General features: G+C 39.0%; 1 protein-coding gene across 1 annotated transcript in view; it reads left to right on the forward strand.

Moving 5' to 3' along the window:
- The window catches only part of ankfn1b (ankyrin repeat and fibronectin type III domain containing 1b), a 247154-nt gene that overhangs the window by 177003 nt on the left and 50252 nt on the right, over window positions 1-19899 (forward strand). The window contains exons 10-13 of the mRNA XM_061967684.2: window positions 12735-12834; window positions 19051-19183; window positions 19256-19375; window positions 19443-19658. Coding sequence (XP_061823668.2) covers window positions 12735-12834; window positions 19051-19183; window positions 19256-19375; window positions 19443-19658 — 569 coding nt within the window. The remainder of the gene's footprint in view (window positions 1-12734; window positions 12835-19050; window positions 19184-19255; window positions 19376-19442; window positions 19659-19899) is intronic.

Genomic DNA, 19899 nt, shown 5'->3' on the forward strand with positions numbered 1-19899 from the left:
TATTGTGATAAAAGATTTCACAACCAGGGCTGCGAATGAAATCTCTATTTTTCGTTTTTTGTAATGTGCTTAAGGCCGATGACAAACGAGTCACGGACCACAGATGGCCCCCGTGCCGCACTTTGGGCAACCCAGCTGTAGAATGTAACTGTTAATGGCCACTATAGTCTTAGTACCGTAGTGTATTTGTTCATCCTATGGTCACATATGGGACACGGGTTGTCTCAGTCAGCACCGAAAGTTGTAAAATCAGCTGTTCACCTAGCGGGCTTTTTCGGGGATGAATAGGGAAGTCCTCCTTTAGCTTGTTTTATCATATATTGCTGCCTTTGCACCTGTCAATGTTTACTTTTGTATGTACATTAAATCAACCAAAAATCCTGACTTTGGAGCAATGTTCACGGATTCTAGTATTTGGCTCTCTATTAGATGCAATGTTTTTCCGTATTGGGACCATGATTTGGGTTCTAACTTGTTCACCGGTCCTCATATGGAAGGTACTTTTCCTTGTTGACGTCTCATGAAGGGTAGCAATACAAGAACACACACGAACACACACAAACACACACACATTCTTGTATTTGTGACCTTCTTGAGACCTCTGAAAAATGCCTACCTCTTTAGGACCACCCTTTCTAGATATATAAAGATTTGTATTTACAACATTAATAATATATACAAACTATGTCAATGAGTTGGAATTTCACAGGAAAAAAGATCACAATTTCATAAGAAAAACTTGGAATTTTGGCAGTATTATAATAAGAGTCGTAATTTTACTCAACGCAAGTCAAAATGTTACAAGAAAAACTGAACATTTGTGCAATATTATGATAAAAGTTGGAATATTACTCAATGACAGTCGCAATTTTAGAAGAAAAGCTTAAAATGTTGGCAATTTTATGAAAAGAGTCGTAATTTTACTCGACAAAAGTCACAATTTTATAAGAAAACTGTGAAATGTTGGCAATATTATGACAATAATTGGAACTTCACTTTGCAGAATTATGACAAAAGTCATAATTTTGCTCAAGAAATGTCACTGTTTTACAAGAACAACAAAAAAAAAATTGGCAATATTGTGATAAAAGATTTCACAACCAGGGCTGCGAATGAAATCTCTATTTTTCGTTTTTTGTAATGTGCTTAAGGCCGATGACAAACGAGTCACGGACCACAGATGGCCCCCGTGCCGCACTTTGGGCAACCCAGCTGTAGAATGTAACTGTTAATGGCCACTATAGTCTTAGTACCGTAGTGTATTTGTTCATCCTATAGTCACATATGGGACACGGGTTGTCTCAGTCAGCACCGAAAGTTGTAAAATCAGCTGTTCACCTAGCGGGCTTTTTCGGGGATGAATAGGGAAGTCCTCCTTTAGCTTGTTTTATCATATATTGCTGCCTTTGCACCTGTCAATGTTTACTTTTGTATGTACATTAAATCAACCAAAAATCCTGACTTTGGAGCAATGTTCACGGATTCTAGTATTTGGCTCTCTATTAGATGCAATGTTTTTCCGTATTGGGACCATGATTTGGGTTCTAACTTGTTCACCTGTCCTCATATGGAAGGTACTTTTCCTTGTTGACGTCTCATGAAGGGTAGCAATACAAGAACACACACGAACACACACACATTCTTGTATTTGTTACCTTCTTGAGACCTCTGAAAAATGCCTACCTCTTTAGGACCACCCTTTCTAGATATATAAAGATTTGTATTTACAACATTAATAATATATACAAACTATGTCAATGAGTTGGAATTTCACAGGAAAAAAGATCACAATTTCATAAGAAAAACTTAGAATTTTGGCAGTATTATAATAAGAGTAGTAATTTTACTCAACGCAAGTCAAAATGTTACAAGAAAAACTGAACATTTGTGCAATATTATGATAAAAGTTGGAATATTACTCAATGACAGTCGCAATTTTACAAGAAAAGCTTAAAATGTTGGCAATTTTATGAAAAGAGTCGTAATTTTACTCGACAAAAGTCACAATTTTATAAGAAAACTGTGAAATGTTGGCAATATTATGACAATAATTGGAACTTCACTTTGCAGAATTATGACAAAAGTCATCATTTTGCTCAAGAAATGTCACTGTTTTACAAGAACAACAAAAAAAAAATTGGCAATATTGTGATAAAAGATTTCACAACCAGGGCTGCGAATGAAATCTCTATTTTTCGTTTTTTGTAATGTGCTTAAGGCCGATGACAAACGAGTCACGGACCACAGATGGCCCCCGTGCCGCACTTTGGGCAACCCAGCTGTAGAATGTAACTGTTAATGGCCACTATAGTCTTAGTACCGTAGTGTATTTGTTCATCCTATGGTCACATATGGGACACGGGTTGTCTCAGTCAGCACCGAAAGTTGTAAAATCAGCTGTTCACCTAGCGGGCTTTTTCGGGGATGAATAGGGAAGTCCTCCTTTAGCTTGTTTTATCATATATTGCTGCCTTTGCACCTGTCAATGTTTACTTTTGTATGTACATTAAATCAACCAAAAATCCTGACTTTGGAGCAATGTTCACGGATTCTAGTATTTGGCTCTCTATTAGATGCAATGTTTTTCCGTATTGGGACCATGATTTGGGTTCTAACTTGTTCACCTGTCCTCATATGGAAGGTACTTTTCCTTGTTGACGTCTCATGAAGGGTAGCAATACAAGAACACACACGAACACACACACATTCTTGTATTTGTGACCTTCTTGAGACCTCTGAAAAATGCCTACCTCTTTAGGACCACCCTTTCTAGATATATAAAGATTTGTATTTACAACATTAATAATATATACAAACTATGTCAATGATTTGGAATTTTACAGGAAAAAAGGTCACAATTTCAAAACAAAAACTTAGAATTTTGGCAGTGTCATAATACAAGTCATCATTTTACTAAACCCAAGTCAAAATGTTACAAGAAAAACTGAACATTTGTGCAATATTATGATAAAAGTTGGAATTTTACTCAATAACAGTCGCAATTTTACAAGAAAAGCTTACGATTCTGGCAATTTTTTGAAGAGTCGTAATTTTACTCGACAAAAGTCACAATTTTATAAAAAAAAAACTGTAAAATGTTGGCAATATTATAATAATAATCGGAACTTCACTTGGCAAAATTTTGACAAAAGTCATCATTTTACGCAAGAAATGTCACTGTTTTACAAGAACAACAAAAAAAATTGACAATATTGTGATAAAAGATTTCACCACCAAATGAGATCTTTATTTTTTGTTTTTTTGTAATGTGCTTAAGGCCGATGACAAACGAGTCACGGACCACAGATGGCCCCCGTGCCGCACTTTGGGCAACGCAGCTGTAGAAGCTAACTGTTAATGGCCACTATAGTCTTAGTACCGTAGTGTATTTGTTCATCCTATGGTCACATATGGGACACGGGTTGTCTCAGTCAGCACCGAAAGTTGTAAAATCAGCTGTTCACCTAGCGGGCTTTTTCGGGGATGAATAGGGAAGTCCTCCTTTAGCTTGTTTTATCATATATTGCTGCCTTTGCACCTGTCAATGTTTACTTTTGTATGTACATTAAATCAACCAAAAATCCTGACTTTGGAGCAATGTTCACGGATTCTAGTATTTGGCTCTCTATTAGATGCAATGGTTTTCTCTATTGGGACCATGATTTGGGTTCTAACTTGTTCACCGGTCCTCATATGGAAGGTACTTTTCCTTGTTGACGTCTCATGAAGGGTAGCAATACAAGAACACACACGAACACACACAAACACACACACATTCTTGTATTTGTGACCTTCTTGAGACCTCTGAAAAATGCCTACCTCTTTAGGACCACCCTTTCTAGATATATAAAGATTTGTATTTACAACATTAATAATATATACAAACTATGTCAATGAGTTGGAATTTCACAGGAAAAAAGATCACAATTTCATAAGAAAAACTTGGAATTTTGGCAGTATTATAATAAGAGTCGTAATTTTACTCAACGCAAGTCAAAATGTTACAAGAAAAACTGAACATTTGTGCAATATTATGATAAAAGTTGGAATATTACTCAATGACAGTCGCAATTTTACAAGAAAAGCTTAAAATGTTGGCAATTTTATGAAAAGAGTCGTAATTTTACTCGACAAAAGTCACAATTTTATAAGAAAACTGTGAAATGTTGGCAATATTATGACAATAATTGGAACTTCACTTTGCAGAATTATGACAAAAGTCATCATTTTGCTCAAGAAATGTCACTGTTTTACAAGAACAACAAAAACAAATTGGCAATATTGTGATAAAAGATTTCACAACCAGGGCTGCGAATGAAATCTCTATTTTTCGTTTTTTGTAATGTGCTTAAGGCCGATGACAAACGAGTCACGGACCACAGATGGCCCCCGTGCCGCACTTTGGGCAACCCAGCTGTAGAATGTAACTGTTAATGGCCACTATAGTCTTAGTACCGTAGTGTATTTGTTCATCCTATGGTCACATATGGGACACGGGTTGTCTCAGTCAGCACCGAAAGTTGTAAAATCAGCTGTTCACCTGGCGGGCTTTTTCGGGGATGAATAGGGACGTCCTCTTTTAGCTTGTTTTATCATATATTGCTGCCTTTGCACCTGTCAATGTTTACTTTTGTATGTACATTAAATCAACCAAAAATCCTGACTTTGGAGCAATGTTCACGGATTCTAGTATTTGGCTCTCTATTAGATGCAATGTTTTTCCGTATTGGGACCATGATTTGGGTTCTAACTTGTTCACCTGTCCTCATATGGAAGGTACTTTTCCTTGTTGACGTCTCATGAAGGGTAGCAATACAAGAACACACACGAACACACACATTCTTGTATTTGTGACCTTCTTGAGACCTCTGAAAAATGCCTACCTCTTTAGGACCACCCTTTCTAGATATATAAAGATTTGTATTTACAACATTAATAATATATACAAACTATATCAATGATTTGGAATTTTACAGGAAAAAAGGTCACAATTTCATAACAAAAACTTAGAATTTTGGCAGTGTCATAATACAAGTCATCATTTTACTAAACGCAAGTCAAAATGTTACAAGAAAAACTGAACATTTGTGCAATATTATGATAAAAGTTGGAATTTTACTCAATAACAGTCGCAATTTTACAAGAAAAGCTTACGATTCTGGCAATTTTATGAAGAGTCGTAATTTTACTCGACAAAAGTCACAATTTTATAAAAAAAACTAAAACGTTGGCAATATTATAATAATAATCGGAACTTCACTTGGCAAAATTTTGACAAAAGTCATCATTTTACGCAAGAAATGTCACTGTTTTACAAGAACAACAAAAAAAATTGACAATATTGTGATAAAAGATTTCGCCACCAAATGAGATCTTTATTTTTTGTTTTTTTGTAATGTGCTTAAGGCCGATGACAAACGAGTCACGGACCACAGATGGCCCCCGTGCCGCACTTTGGGCAACCCAGCTGTAGAAGCTAACTGTTAATGGCCACTATAGTCATAGTACCGTAGTGTATTTGTTCATCCTATGGTCACATATGGGACACGGGTTGTCTCAGTCAGCACCGAAAGTTGTAAAATCAGCTGTTCACCTAGCGGGCTTTTTCGGGGATGAATAGGGAAGTCCTCCTTTAGCTTGTTTTATCATATATTGCTGCCTTTGCACCTGTCAATGTTTACTTTTGTATGTACATTAAATCAACCAAAAATCCTGACTTTGGAGCAATGTTCACGGATTCTAGTATTTGGCTCTCTATTAGATGCAATGTTTTTCCGTATTGGGACCATGATTTGGGTTCTAACTTGTTCACCTGTCCTCATATGGAAGGTACTTTTCCTTGTTGACGTCTCATGAAGGGTAGCAATACAAGAACACACACGAACACACACAAACACACACACATTCTTGTATTTGTGACCTTCTTGAGACCTCTGAAAAATGCCTACCTCTTTAGGACCACCCTTTCTAGATATATAAAGATTTGTATTTACAACATTAATAATATATACAAACTATGTCAATGAGTTGGAATTTTACAGGAAAAAAGGTCACAATTTCATAACAAAAACTTAGAATTTTGGCAGTTTCATAATAAAAGTCATCATTTTACTGAACGCAAGTCAAAATATTACAAGAAAAACTGAACATTTGTGCAATATTATGATAAAAGTTGGAATTTTACTCAATAACAGTCGCAATTTTACAAGAAAAGCTTACGATTCTGGCAATTTTATGAAGAGTCGTAATTTTACTCGACAAAAGTCACAATTTTATAAAAAAAAAACTGTAAAACGTTGGCAATATTATAATAATAATCGGAACTTCACTTGGCAAAATTTTGACAAAAGTCATCATTTTACGCAAGAAATGTCACTGTTTTACAAGAACAACAACAAAAATTGACAATATTGTGATAAAAGATTTCGCCACCAAATGAGATCTTTATTTTTTGTTTTTTTGTAATGTGCTTAAGGCCGATGACAAATGAGTCACGGACCACAGATGGCCCTTGTGCCGCACTTTGGGCAACCCAGCCGTAGAAGATAACTGTTAATGGCCACTATAGTCTTAGTACCGTAGTGTATTTGTTCATCCTATGGTCACATATGGGACGCGGGTTGTCTTACGTCAGCACCGGAAGTCGTAAAGTCAGCTGTTCACCTGGCGGTTTGTGGGGGGGGGGATGATTAGGGAAGTCCTTCTTTTGCTTGTTTTATCATATATTGCTGCCTTTGCACCTGTCAATGTTTACTTTTGTATGCACATTAAATCAACCAAAAATCCTGACTTTGGAGCAATGTTCACGGATTCTAGTATTTGGCTCTCTATTAGATGCAATGTTTTTCCGTATTGGGACCATGATTTGGGTTCTAACTTGTTCACCGGTCCTCATATGGAAGGTACTTTTCCTTGTTGACGTCTCATGAAGGGTTGCAATACAAGAACACACACGAACACACACAAACACACACACATTCTTGTATTTGTGACCTTCTTGAGACCTCTGAAAAATGCCTACCTCTTTAGGACCACCCTTTCTAGATATATAAAGATTTGTATTTACAACATTAATAATATATACAAACTATGTCAATGAGTTGGAATTTTACAGGAAAAAAGGTCAAAATTTCATAACAAAAACTTAGAATTTTGGCAGTGTCATAATAAAAGTCATCATTTTACTGAACGCAAGTCAAAATGTTACAAGAAAAACTGAACATTTGTGCAATATTATGATAAAAGTTGGAATTTTACTCAATAACAGTCGCAATTTTACAAGAGAAGCTTACGATTCTGGCAATTTTATGAAGAGTCGTAATTTTACTCGACAAAAGTCACAATTTTATAAAAAAAACTGTAAAACGTTGGCAATATTATAATAATAATCGGAACTTCACTTGGCAAAATTTTGACAAAAGTCATCATTTTACGCAAGAAATGTCACTGTTTTACAAGAACAACAACAAAAATTGACAATATTGTGATAAAAGATTTCGCCACCAAATGAGATCTTTATTTTTTGTTTTTTTGTAATGTGCTTAAGGCCGATGACAAATGAGTCACGGACCACAGATGGCCCTTGTGCCGCACTTTGGGCAACCCAGCCGTAGAAGATAACTGTTAATGGCCACTATAGTCTTAGTACCGTAGTGTATTTGTTCATCCTATGGTCACATATGGGACGCGGGTTGTCTTACGTCAGCACCGGAAGTCGTAAAGTCAGCTGTTCACCTGGCGGTTTGTGGGGGGGGGATGATTAGGGAAGTCCTTCTTTTGCTTGTTTTATCATATATTGCTGCCTTTGCACCTGTCAATGTTTACTTTTGTATGCACATTAAATCAACCAAAAATCCTAACTTTGGAGCAATGTTCACAGACTCTAATATTTGGCTCCTTCTTTAGCTGCTGTCTTGTTTTATCATATATTGCTGCCTTTGCACCTGTCAATGTTTACTTTTGTATGTACATTAAATCTAACCTGACTCTCCCCAGATCCTTGTAGTTCGCTGAGCCCCACACAAGGATCTGGGACTTCTCAATAGGAGATGTATTTCATTGTATGTGATTGGATAAACCACTTGTCCGTTATCTTGAATGACGTGCTACTTCAACCACTCACATCGAAATCAACCCCGTGACGCTGATGAGAGCGTCGCTGCGAAATCCAAAACAGAACAGCCGACATATCGGATAACGACAGAGCGAAAAGTTAGAGAACTTTTACTGAAACAACGTAGCAATGTCAGGAGACGATCGATGTCGTTTGTGCAAAGAAAGCATGCGAATAAAATGCCTTCAAAACCGTTCTCTTTTCAACTTTTAAAGAATTAATATTCGATAGATTTGACAAAACAGTTGCAATAGCAGAATCAATGTCAGCACACGACTCCTCGCTGCGTGCCGCCATTGTTGTTTGAATCAAACGGTCGCTTCGGCGCTATGTCGTATCTACGAATTCCCGCCCGGCGATCCTGATCGGTTCATTCTTTTTTTTGCTATCTTGAAGGACTTTGCATTGCCCTCGATCCCAGACCCTTGTGTGGAGCTCAGCGAACTACAAGGGTCTGGCAAGAGTCAGGTTACATTGAATCAACCAAAAATCCTGATTTTGGAGCAATGTTCACAGACTCTAGTATTTGGCTCTCTATCGGATGCAATGGTTGTCCGTATTGGGACCATGATTTCGGTCCTAACTTGTTCACCGGTCCTCATGTGGAAGGTACTTTTCCTTGTTGACGTCTCAAGAAGGGTAGAAATACAAGAACACACACACACACACAAACACACACACACACACACACACACACACACACGCCCTCCCAGCCCGCCAGTCGGCCTGTCTACAGTACAGTCCATACATATACATACACACACACGTACATGCACAAATGTCCAAGTGCATGCATGTCCATGTATGTGTAGTGAGTCTTATTTTGCGTTGTGTAATTTTTTTAAATAAAAGACACTTCACCATGCCGTCGGTTCAGTATTTATTGGCAACCTGTGTTGGAAACATGAAACACACACACACAGGTCTCAACTTTCTGGCGGAGTGATATCTGCTCCTGTGTGATGTAAATACCATGCGTAAATACTACCAAACAATTCACACAGTCGACGCTCTACGTCTAAATAAACGAAATTGTGCATAAAAAATACTCAAAACAACACATCACTTGTACCCACAACTATATTGGGTTAACTTTTCAAGTATCTAGGAACGTTTAGGAAGAATATTTACAATATGAAGAAACACGGAGCAGTGAAGAACTATTACCTTCTCATTCAAAAGTCCGAAGGGAGACGAAGTAAAGCAATCGAAAAAACAGCAAAGACACTTCCCGCACCGGACATCCGGTTCTTCAAAATAAAAGCGATACTTCAAAATAAAATATAACACCCTGTCTAGTTCATAATATAGCGCAACAACATCACACTATTACATATGGCCGCCCGGCAATCCTGATCGGTTCCATCCATCCATCCATCCATCTTCTTCCGCTTATCCGAGGTCGGGTCGCGGGGGCAGCAGCCTAAGCAGGGAAGCCCAGACTTCCCTCTCCCCAGCCACTTCGTCCAGCTCCTCCCGGGGGATCCCGAGGCGTTCCCAGGCCAGCCGGGAGACATAGTCTTCCCAACGTGTCCTGGGTCTTCCTCGTGGCCTCCTACCGGTCGGACATGCCCTAAACACCTCCTTAGGGAGGCGCTCGGGTGGCATCCTGACCAGATGCCCGAACCACCTCATCTGGCTCCTCTCGATGTGGAGGAGCAGCGGCTTTACTTTGAGCTCCCCCCGGATGACAGAGCTTCTCACCCTATCTCTAAGGGAGAGCCCCGCCACCCGGCGGAGGAAACTCATTTCGGCCGCTTGTACCCGTGATCTTGTCCTTTCGGTCATAACCCAAAGCTCATGACCATAGGTGAGGATGGGAACGTAGATCGACCGGTAAATTGAGAGCTTTGCCTTCCGGCTCAGCTCCTTCTTCACCACAACGGATCGATACAGCGTCCGCATTACTGAAGATGCCGCACCGATCCGCCTGTCGATCTCACGATCCACTCTTCCCTCACTCGTGAACAAGACTCCGAGGTACTTGAACTCCTCCACTTGGGGCAAGATCTCCTCCCCAACCCGGAGATGGCACTCCACCCTTTTTCGGGCGAGAACCATGGACTCGGACTTGGAGGTGCTGATTCTCATCCCAGTCGCTTCACACTCAGCTGCGAACCGATCCAGTGAGAGCTGAAGATCCTGGCCAGATGAAGCCATCAGGACCAAATCATCTGCAAAAAGCAGAGACCTAATCCTGCAGTCACCAAACCGGATCCCCTCAACGCCTTGACTGCGCCTAGAAATTCTGTCCATAAAAGTTATGAACAGAATCGGTGACAAAGGGCAGCCTTGGCGGAGTCCAACCCTCACCGGAAACGTGTCCGACTTACTGCCGGCAATGCGAATCTTTTATTTGCTATCTTGAAGGAGTTTGCATTGCCCTCGATCCCAGACCCTTGTGTGGAGCTCAGCGAACTACAAGGGTCTGGCGAGAGTCAGGTTACATTGAATCAACCAAAAATCCTGATTTTGGAGCAATGTTCACGGACTCTAGTATTTGGCTCTCTATCGGATGCAATGGTTGTCCGTATTGGGACCATGATTTTGGTCCTAACTTGTTCACCGGTCCTGATGTGGAAGGTACTTTTCCTTGTTGACGTCTCAAGAAGGGTAGAAATACAAGAACACACACACACACACACACACACACGCCCTCCCAGCCCGCCAGTCGGCCTGTCTACAGTACAGTCCATACATATACATAAACACACATGTACATGCACAAATGTCCAAGTGCATGCATGTCCATGTATGTGTAGTGAGTCTTATTTTGCGTTGTGTAATTTTTTAAAACAAAAGACACTTCACCATGCCGTCGGTTCAGTATTTATTGGCAACCTGTGTTGGAAACATGAAACACACACACACAGGTCTCAACTTTCTGGCGGAGTGATATCTGCTCCTGTGTGATGTAAATACCATGCGTAAATACTACCAAACAATTCACACAGTCGACGCTCTACGTCTAAATAAACGAAATTGTGCATAAAAAATACTCAAAACAACACATCACTTGTACCCACAACTATATTGGGTTAACTTTTCAAGTATCTAGGAACGTTTAGGAAGAATATTTACAATATGAAGAAACACGGAGCAGTGAAGAACTATTACCTTCTCATTCAAAAGTCCGAAGGAAGACGAAGTAAAGCAATCGAAAAAACAGCAAAGACACTTCCCGCACCGGACATCCGGTTCTTCAAAATAAAAGCGATACTTCAAAATAAAATATAACACCCTGTCTAGTTCATAATATAGCGCAACAACATCACACTATTACATATGGCCGCCCGGCAATCCTGATCGGTTCATTCTTTTATTTGCTATCTTGAAGGAGTTTGCATTGCCCTCGATCCCAGACCCTTGTGTGGAGCTCAGCGAACTACAAGGGTCTGGCGAGAGTCAGGTTACATTGAATCAACCAAAAATCCTGACTTTGGAGCAATGTTCACGGACTCTAGTATTTGGCTCTCTATCGGATGCAATGGTTGTCCGTATTGGGACCATGATTTCGGTCCTAACTTGTTCACCGGTCCTGATGTGGAAGGTACTTTTCCTTGTTGACGTCTCAAGAAGGGTAGAAATACAAGAACACACACACACACACACACACACACACACACACACACACACACACACGCCCTCCCAGCCCGCCAGTCGGCCTGTCTACAGTACAGTCCATACATATACATACACACACATATACATGCACAACTATCCAAGTGCATGCATGTCCATGTATGGCCGCCCGGCGCCCCCCCCCCCCCAACCCCCCCTTGTCCAAACACAATTAATTAAACTGTGAAAGAGGCCTTGACTAACACTGGCACCCCAGCAGTCAGCCCTACTTGTCTGTCTTACTCAGTGTCAAGCACTCGTGAGTGGGGCTGTTTTTACTCCGCCTCGTCTTGTCCACCTGAAGAGAAAATTAGGACTGCTGAATGAGGGGATTTATTGACTTTAAGTGGCCCGGGGGGGGGGGGCGAGAGTAAGATCACCTGGGGAGGGGGTGGGAGATCTCCGCGGGCTTTTTTTTAATGAGTTGGGAGGTGCGTTATCTCACCGACAGCATAAAACACACATGCATACACACCTCCCTCTCTCTCTCTCTCTCCCCGAAGGCCCACTAAAAATAAACATGTCCCCACAGACTTAACTGACCTCCCTGTCAGTGAGTGGCGAGGGGTTAAGACGCACACACACACACACACACATTATTACAACTCGAGACGTGCCATGCTCCAGCAGCTCAAGTATGCACAGGTAAACACACGCACACAAAGTTAGTGTCCCTCAGGGAGTGGAAGGCTAGTAGTTCCCTCAAGGCCCATAGTCTGGCTCCGGGCTGTCAAATGGTGCCGTGCCACCGGAGCGCACGAAATGTCAAAAAACATTGGAGCGTGTTGTTGGACGTGTCAGGTTTGTTGTCAATTAGGTAACAGCCTGTCACCGCAGGAGATGTGTCAAGTCAGGACAGGGGGTATTCATTGGCTACAGACGCTCGCAGTAATGGCACAATTTGTCACACTGAGAGAAAACACACACACACACACACACACACACACACACATAATCGCTTTTATTCAGACGACTAAAAGTCTTTTTCTTGTCCTTACAGAACAGTGCAAAGCGCCGACGCAAGGCAGAAAACACTCGGTGTCCAAAAGCCTGCGTCACCTCTTTCAACCCACCAGCAAATTTGTGAAAAGCTTGAAAAGGTAAATTTGATTTTAATTGCTGTGTTGTTTGGGTTATTTGTGGAACTATATTGTAAATCCATATCCTGGCTAAATGTGGAATAAATAAATTAATTTTTTTTTTTTTTTTTTTTTCCCCAGACGTGTATTTAAAGTATTGCTGATGTCATGTCAAATGATTTGTTTTTTTCAAATCAGGTTTTAATATTTTTAAATTTAGATATAAATATATATACAGTCGTAGTCAAATGTTTACATACACTTGTGAAGGACATAATGGCATAGCTGTCTTGACTTTCCAATAATTTCTACAACTCTTATTTTTTTGTGATAGAGTGATTGGAGCACATACTTGTTGGTCACAAAAAACATTCATGAAGTTTGGTTCTTTCATGAATTTATTATGGGTCTACTGGAAATGTGAGCAAATCTGCTGGGTCAAAAGTATACATACAGGAATGTTAATATTTGGTTACATGTCCCTTGGCAAGTTTCACTGCAACAAGGTGCTTTTGGTAGCCATCCACACGCTTCTGGTTGAATTTTTGACCACTCCTCTTGACAAAATTGGTGCAGTTCAGCTAAATGTGTTGGTTTTCTGACATGGACTTGTTTCTTCAGCATTATCCACACATTTAAGTCAGGACTTTGGGAAGGCCATTCTAAAACCTTAATTCTAGCTTGATTTAGCCATTCCTTTACCACTTTTGACATGTGTTTGGAGTCATTGTCCTGTTGGAACACCCAACTGCGCCCAAGACCCAATCTCCGGCCTGATGATTTTAGGTTGTCCTGAAGAATTTTGAGGTAATCCTCCTTTTTCATTGTACCATTTACTCTCTGTAAAGCACCAGTTCTATTGGCAGAAAAACAGGCCTAGAGCATAATACTACCACTACCATGCTTGACAGTAGGAATGGTGTTCCTGGGATTAAAGGCCTCACCTTTTCTCCTCTAAACATATTGCTGGGTATTGTGGCCAAACAACTCTATTTTTGTTTCATCTGACCACAGAACTTTCCTCCAGAATGTCTTATCTTTGTCCATGTCAGATGAAACAACAAAAATTCAACCAGAAGCTTACCAGAAGCTTGTGGATGGCTACCAAAAGCGCCTTATTGCAGTGAAACTTGCCAAGGGACATGTAACCAAATATTAACATTGCTGTATGTATACTTTTGACCCAGCAGATTTGCTCACATTTTCAGTAGACCCATAATAAATTCATAAAAGAACCAAACTTCATGAATGTTTTTGTGACCAACAAGTGTATATATATATATATATATATATATATATATATATATATATATATATATGTCTTAATAAGGTTATCCAAAAAATAGTGCTCGATACCGTAGTAGAGCGCAATATATGTATGTGTGGGAAAAAAAAATCACAAGACTATTTCATCTCTACAGGCCTGTTTCATGAGGGGAGGTACCCTCAATCATCAGGAGATTTTAATGGGAGCATTCGCATACCATGGTTTATATAGGGCACAGAGTGGGTGGGTACAGGCTGGCCTAGGGGCGTGGTGATTGGCTCATGTGTTACCTAGGAGGTGTTTCCGTCTATGGCGGCATGCTGTTACAATTTCGCTGCGCTTGTTGAGGGATGACAGGTCTGGACGGTAAATAATAAACAGTTTCTCTTTTAAGCATAGGTTGCATCTTTTATTACCACTATTGTAAGGTGTGCTGGATGCAAGAATTTGCCATGTTATTGAATATTCAACATTATTGTCTTTGAGGTCCCAAATGTGTTTGCTGAGTTCTGCGAAATACCACAGAACTCAGCAAACACATTTGGGACCTCAAAGACAATAATGTTGAATATTCAATAACATGGCAAATTCTTGCATCCAGCACACCTTACAATAGTGGTAATAAAAGATGCAACCTATGCTTGAAAGAGAAACTGTTTATTATTTACCGTCCAGACCTGTCATCCCTCAACAAGCGCAGCGAAATTGTAACAGCATGCCGCCATAGACGGAAACACCTCCTAGGTAACACATGAGCCAATCACCACGCCCCTAGGCCAGCCTGTACCCACCCACTCTGTGCCCTATATAAACCATGGTATGCGAATGCTCCCATTAAAATCTCCTGATGATTGAGGGTACCCCCCCTCATGAAACAGGCCTGTAGAGATGAAAGTCTTGTGATTTTTTTTCCCACACATACATATATATATATATATATGTATATATATATATATATATATATATATATATATATATATATATATATATATATATATATATATATATATATATATATATATATAAATATATATATTATACCGAAATATACAGAATTATATGAAATACATTTTATTTTGGCACCGATACCACAATGTATTTTGTTACTTTTCGATACTTTTCTAGATAAAAGGTACCACAAAAAATGGCATTATTGACTTTATTTGAACCAAAAAAATCTTGTTACTCATTAAATATACGTTCCTAATTGCAATCAAAGAACAATTTTGGCATTATATAACATAGTGAACATACTACACAACTTCACTTTTAGTTGTAAGTTAGCAAACAAAGGCTACTATTTTGTCTGCTGACTTATGCAGTAACATATTGTGTTGTTTCTCATTCTATTACTTTGTCAAAATTATGAGGGACAAGCGGTAGAAAATGGATCATTAATCTACTTGTTCATTTACTGTTAATATCTGCTTATTTGTTGTAACATGTTACATCTACACCGCTGATAAAATGTAATAATCACTTATTCTTCTGTCATTTGAAGGCTTTAGATACATTTTGGATGATACCACAAATTTGGGTATCAATCCGATACCCAGTCGTTTATTATACATTGGTCATATTCAAAGTCCTGATGTAATTTGATGTAATCATTGCAGTATTGACTAGTTTTGGCTAAATGCTTTAAAGTTTTAAATCTGTCCTTTCTAAACCATTTTCTACCGCTTGTTACTCTCAGTGTCTCCTAGCCGCTCAGGCAAATCATATTGTCTAAAGATGCATTTTTCCATCGATAACGTGACGTCATTGCACTCAGAATAACTGTATAACGGATAAACCACAGTAACCTCGACTATATATATATATATATATATATATATATATATATATATATATATATATATATATATATATATATATATATATATATATATATATATATATACCGTATTTTTCGGACTATAAGTCACAGTTTTTTTTTCATAGATTGGCCGGGGGTGCGACTTATACTCAGGAGTGACTTATGTGTGAAATTATTAACACATTACCGTAAAATATCAAATAATATTATTTAGCTCATTCACGCAAGAGACTAGACGTATAAGATTTCACCGGATTTAGCGATTAGGAGAGACAGATTGTTTGGTAAACGTATAGCATGTTCTATATGTTATAGTTATTTGAATGACTCTTACCATAATATGTTACGTTAACATACCAGGCACGTTCTCAGTTGGTTATTTATGTGTCATATAACGTACACTTATTCAGCCTGTTGTTCACTATTCTTTATTTATTTTAAATTGCCTTTCAAATGTCTATTCTGGGTGTTGGATTTTATCAAATAAATTTCCCCCAAAAATGCGACTTATACTCCAGTGCGACTTATATATGTTTTTTTCCTTCTTTATTATGCATTTTCGGCCGGTGCGACTTATACTCCGGAACGACTTATACTCCGAAAAATACGGTATATATACATATACATATATATATATATATATATATATATATATATATATATATATATATATATATATATATATATATATATATATATATATATGTATGTATGTATGAGATTTTAAAATCTCCTGATGATTGAGGGAACCCCTCATGAAACAGGCCTGTAGAGATGAAGTAGTCTTGTGATTTTTCCCACACATACATATATTGCGCTCTACCACGGTATCGAGCACTATTTTTTGGATAATCTTATTAAGACATATATATATATATACAGGTAAAAGCCAGTAAATTAGAATATTTTGAAAAACTTGATTTATTTCAGTAATTGCATTCAAAAGGTGTTAACTTGTACATTATATTTATTCATTGCACACAGACTGATGCATTCAAATGTTTATTTCATTTAATTTTGATGATTTGAAGTGGCAACAAATGAAAATCCAAAATTCCGTGTGTGACAAAATTAGAATATTACCTAAGGCTAATACAAAAAAGGGATTTTTAGAAATGTTGGCCAACTGAAAAGTATGAAAATGAAAAATATGAGCATGTACAATACTCAATACTTGGTTGGAGCTCCTTTTGCCTCAATTACTGCGTTAATGCGGTGTGGCATGGAGTCGATGAGTTTCTGGCACTGCTCAGGTGTTATGAGAGCCCAGGTTGCTCTGATAGTGGCCTTCAACTCTTCTGCGTTTTTGGGTCTGGCATTCTGCATCTTCCTTTTCACAATACCCCACAGATTTTCTATGGGGCTAAGGTCAGGGGAGTTGGCGGGCCAATTTAGAACAGAAATACCATGGTCCGTAAACCAGGCACGGGTAGATTTTGCGCTGTGTGCAGGCGCCAAGTCCTGTTGGAACTTGAAATCTCCATCTCCATAGAGCAGGTCAGCAGCAGGAAGCATGAAGTGCTTTAAAACTTGCTGGTAGACGGCTGCGTTGACCCTGGATCTCAGGAAACAGAGTGGACCGACACCAGCAGATGACATGGCACCCCAAACCATCACCCAACCATGCAAATTTTGCATTTCCTTTGGAAATCGTGGTCCCAGAGTCTGGAGGAAGACAGGAGAGGCACAGGATCCACGTTGCCTGAAGTCTAGTGTAAAGTTTCCACCATCAGTGATGGTTTGGGGTGCCATGTCATCTGCTGGTGTCGGTCCACTCTGTTTCCTGAGATCCAGGGTCAACGCAGCCGTCTACCAGCAAGTTTTAGAGCACTTCATGCTTCCTGCTGCTGACCTGCTCTATGGAGATGGAGATTTCAAGTTCCAACAGGACTTGGCACCTGCACACAGCGCAAAATCTACCCGTGCCTGGTTTACGGACCATGGTATTTCTGTTCTAAATTGGCCTGCCAACTCCCCTGACCTTAGCCCCATAGAAAATCTGTGGGGTATTGTGAAAAGGAAGATGCAGAATGCCAGACCCAAAAACGCAGAAGGGTTGAAGGCCACTATCAGAGCAACCTGGGCTCTCATAACACCTGAGCAGTGCCAGAAACTCATCGACTCCATGCCACGCCGCATTAACGCAGTAATTGAGGCAAAAGGAGCTCCAACCAAGTATTGAGTATTGTACATGCTCATATTTTTCATTTTCATACTTTTCAGTTGGCCAACATTTCTAAAAATCCCTTTTTTGTATTAGCCTTAAGTAATATTCTAATTTTGTGACACACGGAATTTTGGATTTTCATTTGTTGCCACTTCAAATCATCAAAATTAAATGAAATAAACATTTGAATGCATCAGTCTGTGTGCAATGAATAAATATAATGTACAAGTTACACCTTTTGAATGCAATTACTGAAATAAATCAAGTTTTTCAAAATATTCTAATTTACTGGCTTTTACCTGTGTATATATATATATATATATATATATATATATATATATATATATATATATATATATTTTTTTTTTTTTTTTAATTCATATATATATATATATATATATATATATATATATATATATGTATGAGATTTTAAAATCTCCTGATGATTGAGGGAACCCCTCATGAAACAGGCCTGTAGAGATGAAGTAGTCTTGTGATTTTTCCCACACATACATATATTGCGCTCTACCACGGTATCGAGCACTATTTTTTGGATAATCTTATTAAGACATATATATATATATATATATATATATGTTTTTTTTTTTTTTAATTCATAAAAATCCCCTGAAGAGCAGGGAAACCTGTGAAACAGGCTTGTAGGGATGAACTAGCATCTGTGTTTTTTCCTGATCTAACGTATATTCCGCTCTTACCCAGTATTGAGCACTGTATAACGGATAAACCACAGTAACCTCGACTATACAGTATATATATATATATATATATATATATATATATATATATATATATATATATATATATTTTATTTTATTTTTTATTTTTTTTAACCCGAGTCAAAAAGTTTGGGGACCCCTGGTGTATGGTAGACATATTGAAGTGTAAGTATGGAAGTGGGCCAATTAAACCACAGCCTTTGAATGGTGTCACAGTTGTGTATTATGTATTCTGTGTTTTTTCTAGAGGTCTATATCTGGCGTCCATATTCTACAGAGATGACAGTGTCTTGGTGACCCCTGAGGACCAGATTCCCATTGTGGAAGTTGAGGACTCCTACTCCAGTTCTCTGCTGCAGGACTTCCTCTGGTTTACAAAGGTAGACAACCACCAACCTTCAAGGCGTCAATTAGGAGTTTTGTTATTTAACATTTTGGATATTGTTGTCCAGGTGTCCTACTTGTGGGAGGAGATTCCCTGGCTGCAGCAGTGTCTCAATCCCACCCAGACGTCATGTTCCTGCACTCTGCAGACGCGCATCAAGATGCTACAATCAATCGCTCACCTCCAGGTGGGACTGCAAAAGGCGTTCACCCAGGAACTTAGCAATGTATTCATGCTGGTGTTACTTCCCTCAGGGCATGCTGGGAACGCAAGACTTGGGTCAGGTGTATTTTGAGCCAATCAAAGACAAGCACGGCAATGCCTTGCTGGTGCTCTTGAAGGATATGAACGCGTCTCCAAACCTGGACGGCGTGCGCTGGATGCAGCTTTGCAAACTGCAGCTACAACGCAAGTCCATATCCTCTCCGGAGGAACCCACCGCTCTGGACATGCTCCTCATCACGCTGCATGTACGTGCTCATGGGGATAGAATGGTGGGATTGGAGCTTTATTTTGGAAAACGGGTTATTGGTGCTTTTGTTATGGATATAGGCTGCTCTAAATAGGAATAAGACGGCTTATAGTTTGTAAATCAGGTTCATTCTTTTTGCAGAAACAATACAGAGGTACTCCAACTACAGATTGTTTTGAGATAAGAGCTCTCTCTCTGCTTTAATTTGCAAGCAAAAACTTGAGTTACAAGCATTCCCG

The sequence above is a fragment of the Nerophis lumbriciformis genome, linkage group LG11, assembly GCF_033978685.3.
Source record: "Nerophis lumbriciformis linkage group LG11, RoL_Nlum_v2.1, whole genome shotgun sequence".
In the NCBI taxonomy this organism is placed as follows: Eukaryota; Metazoa; Chordata; class Actinopteri; order Syngnathiformes; family Syngnathidae; genus Nerophis; species Nerophis lumbriciformis.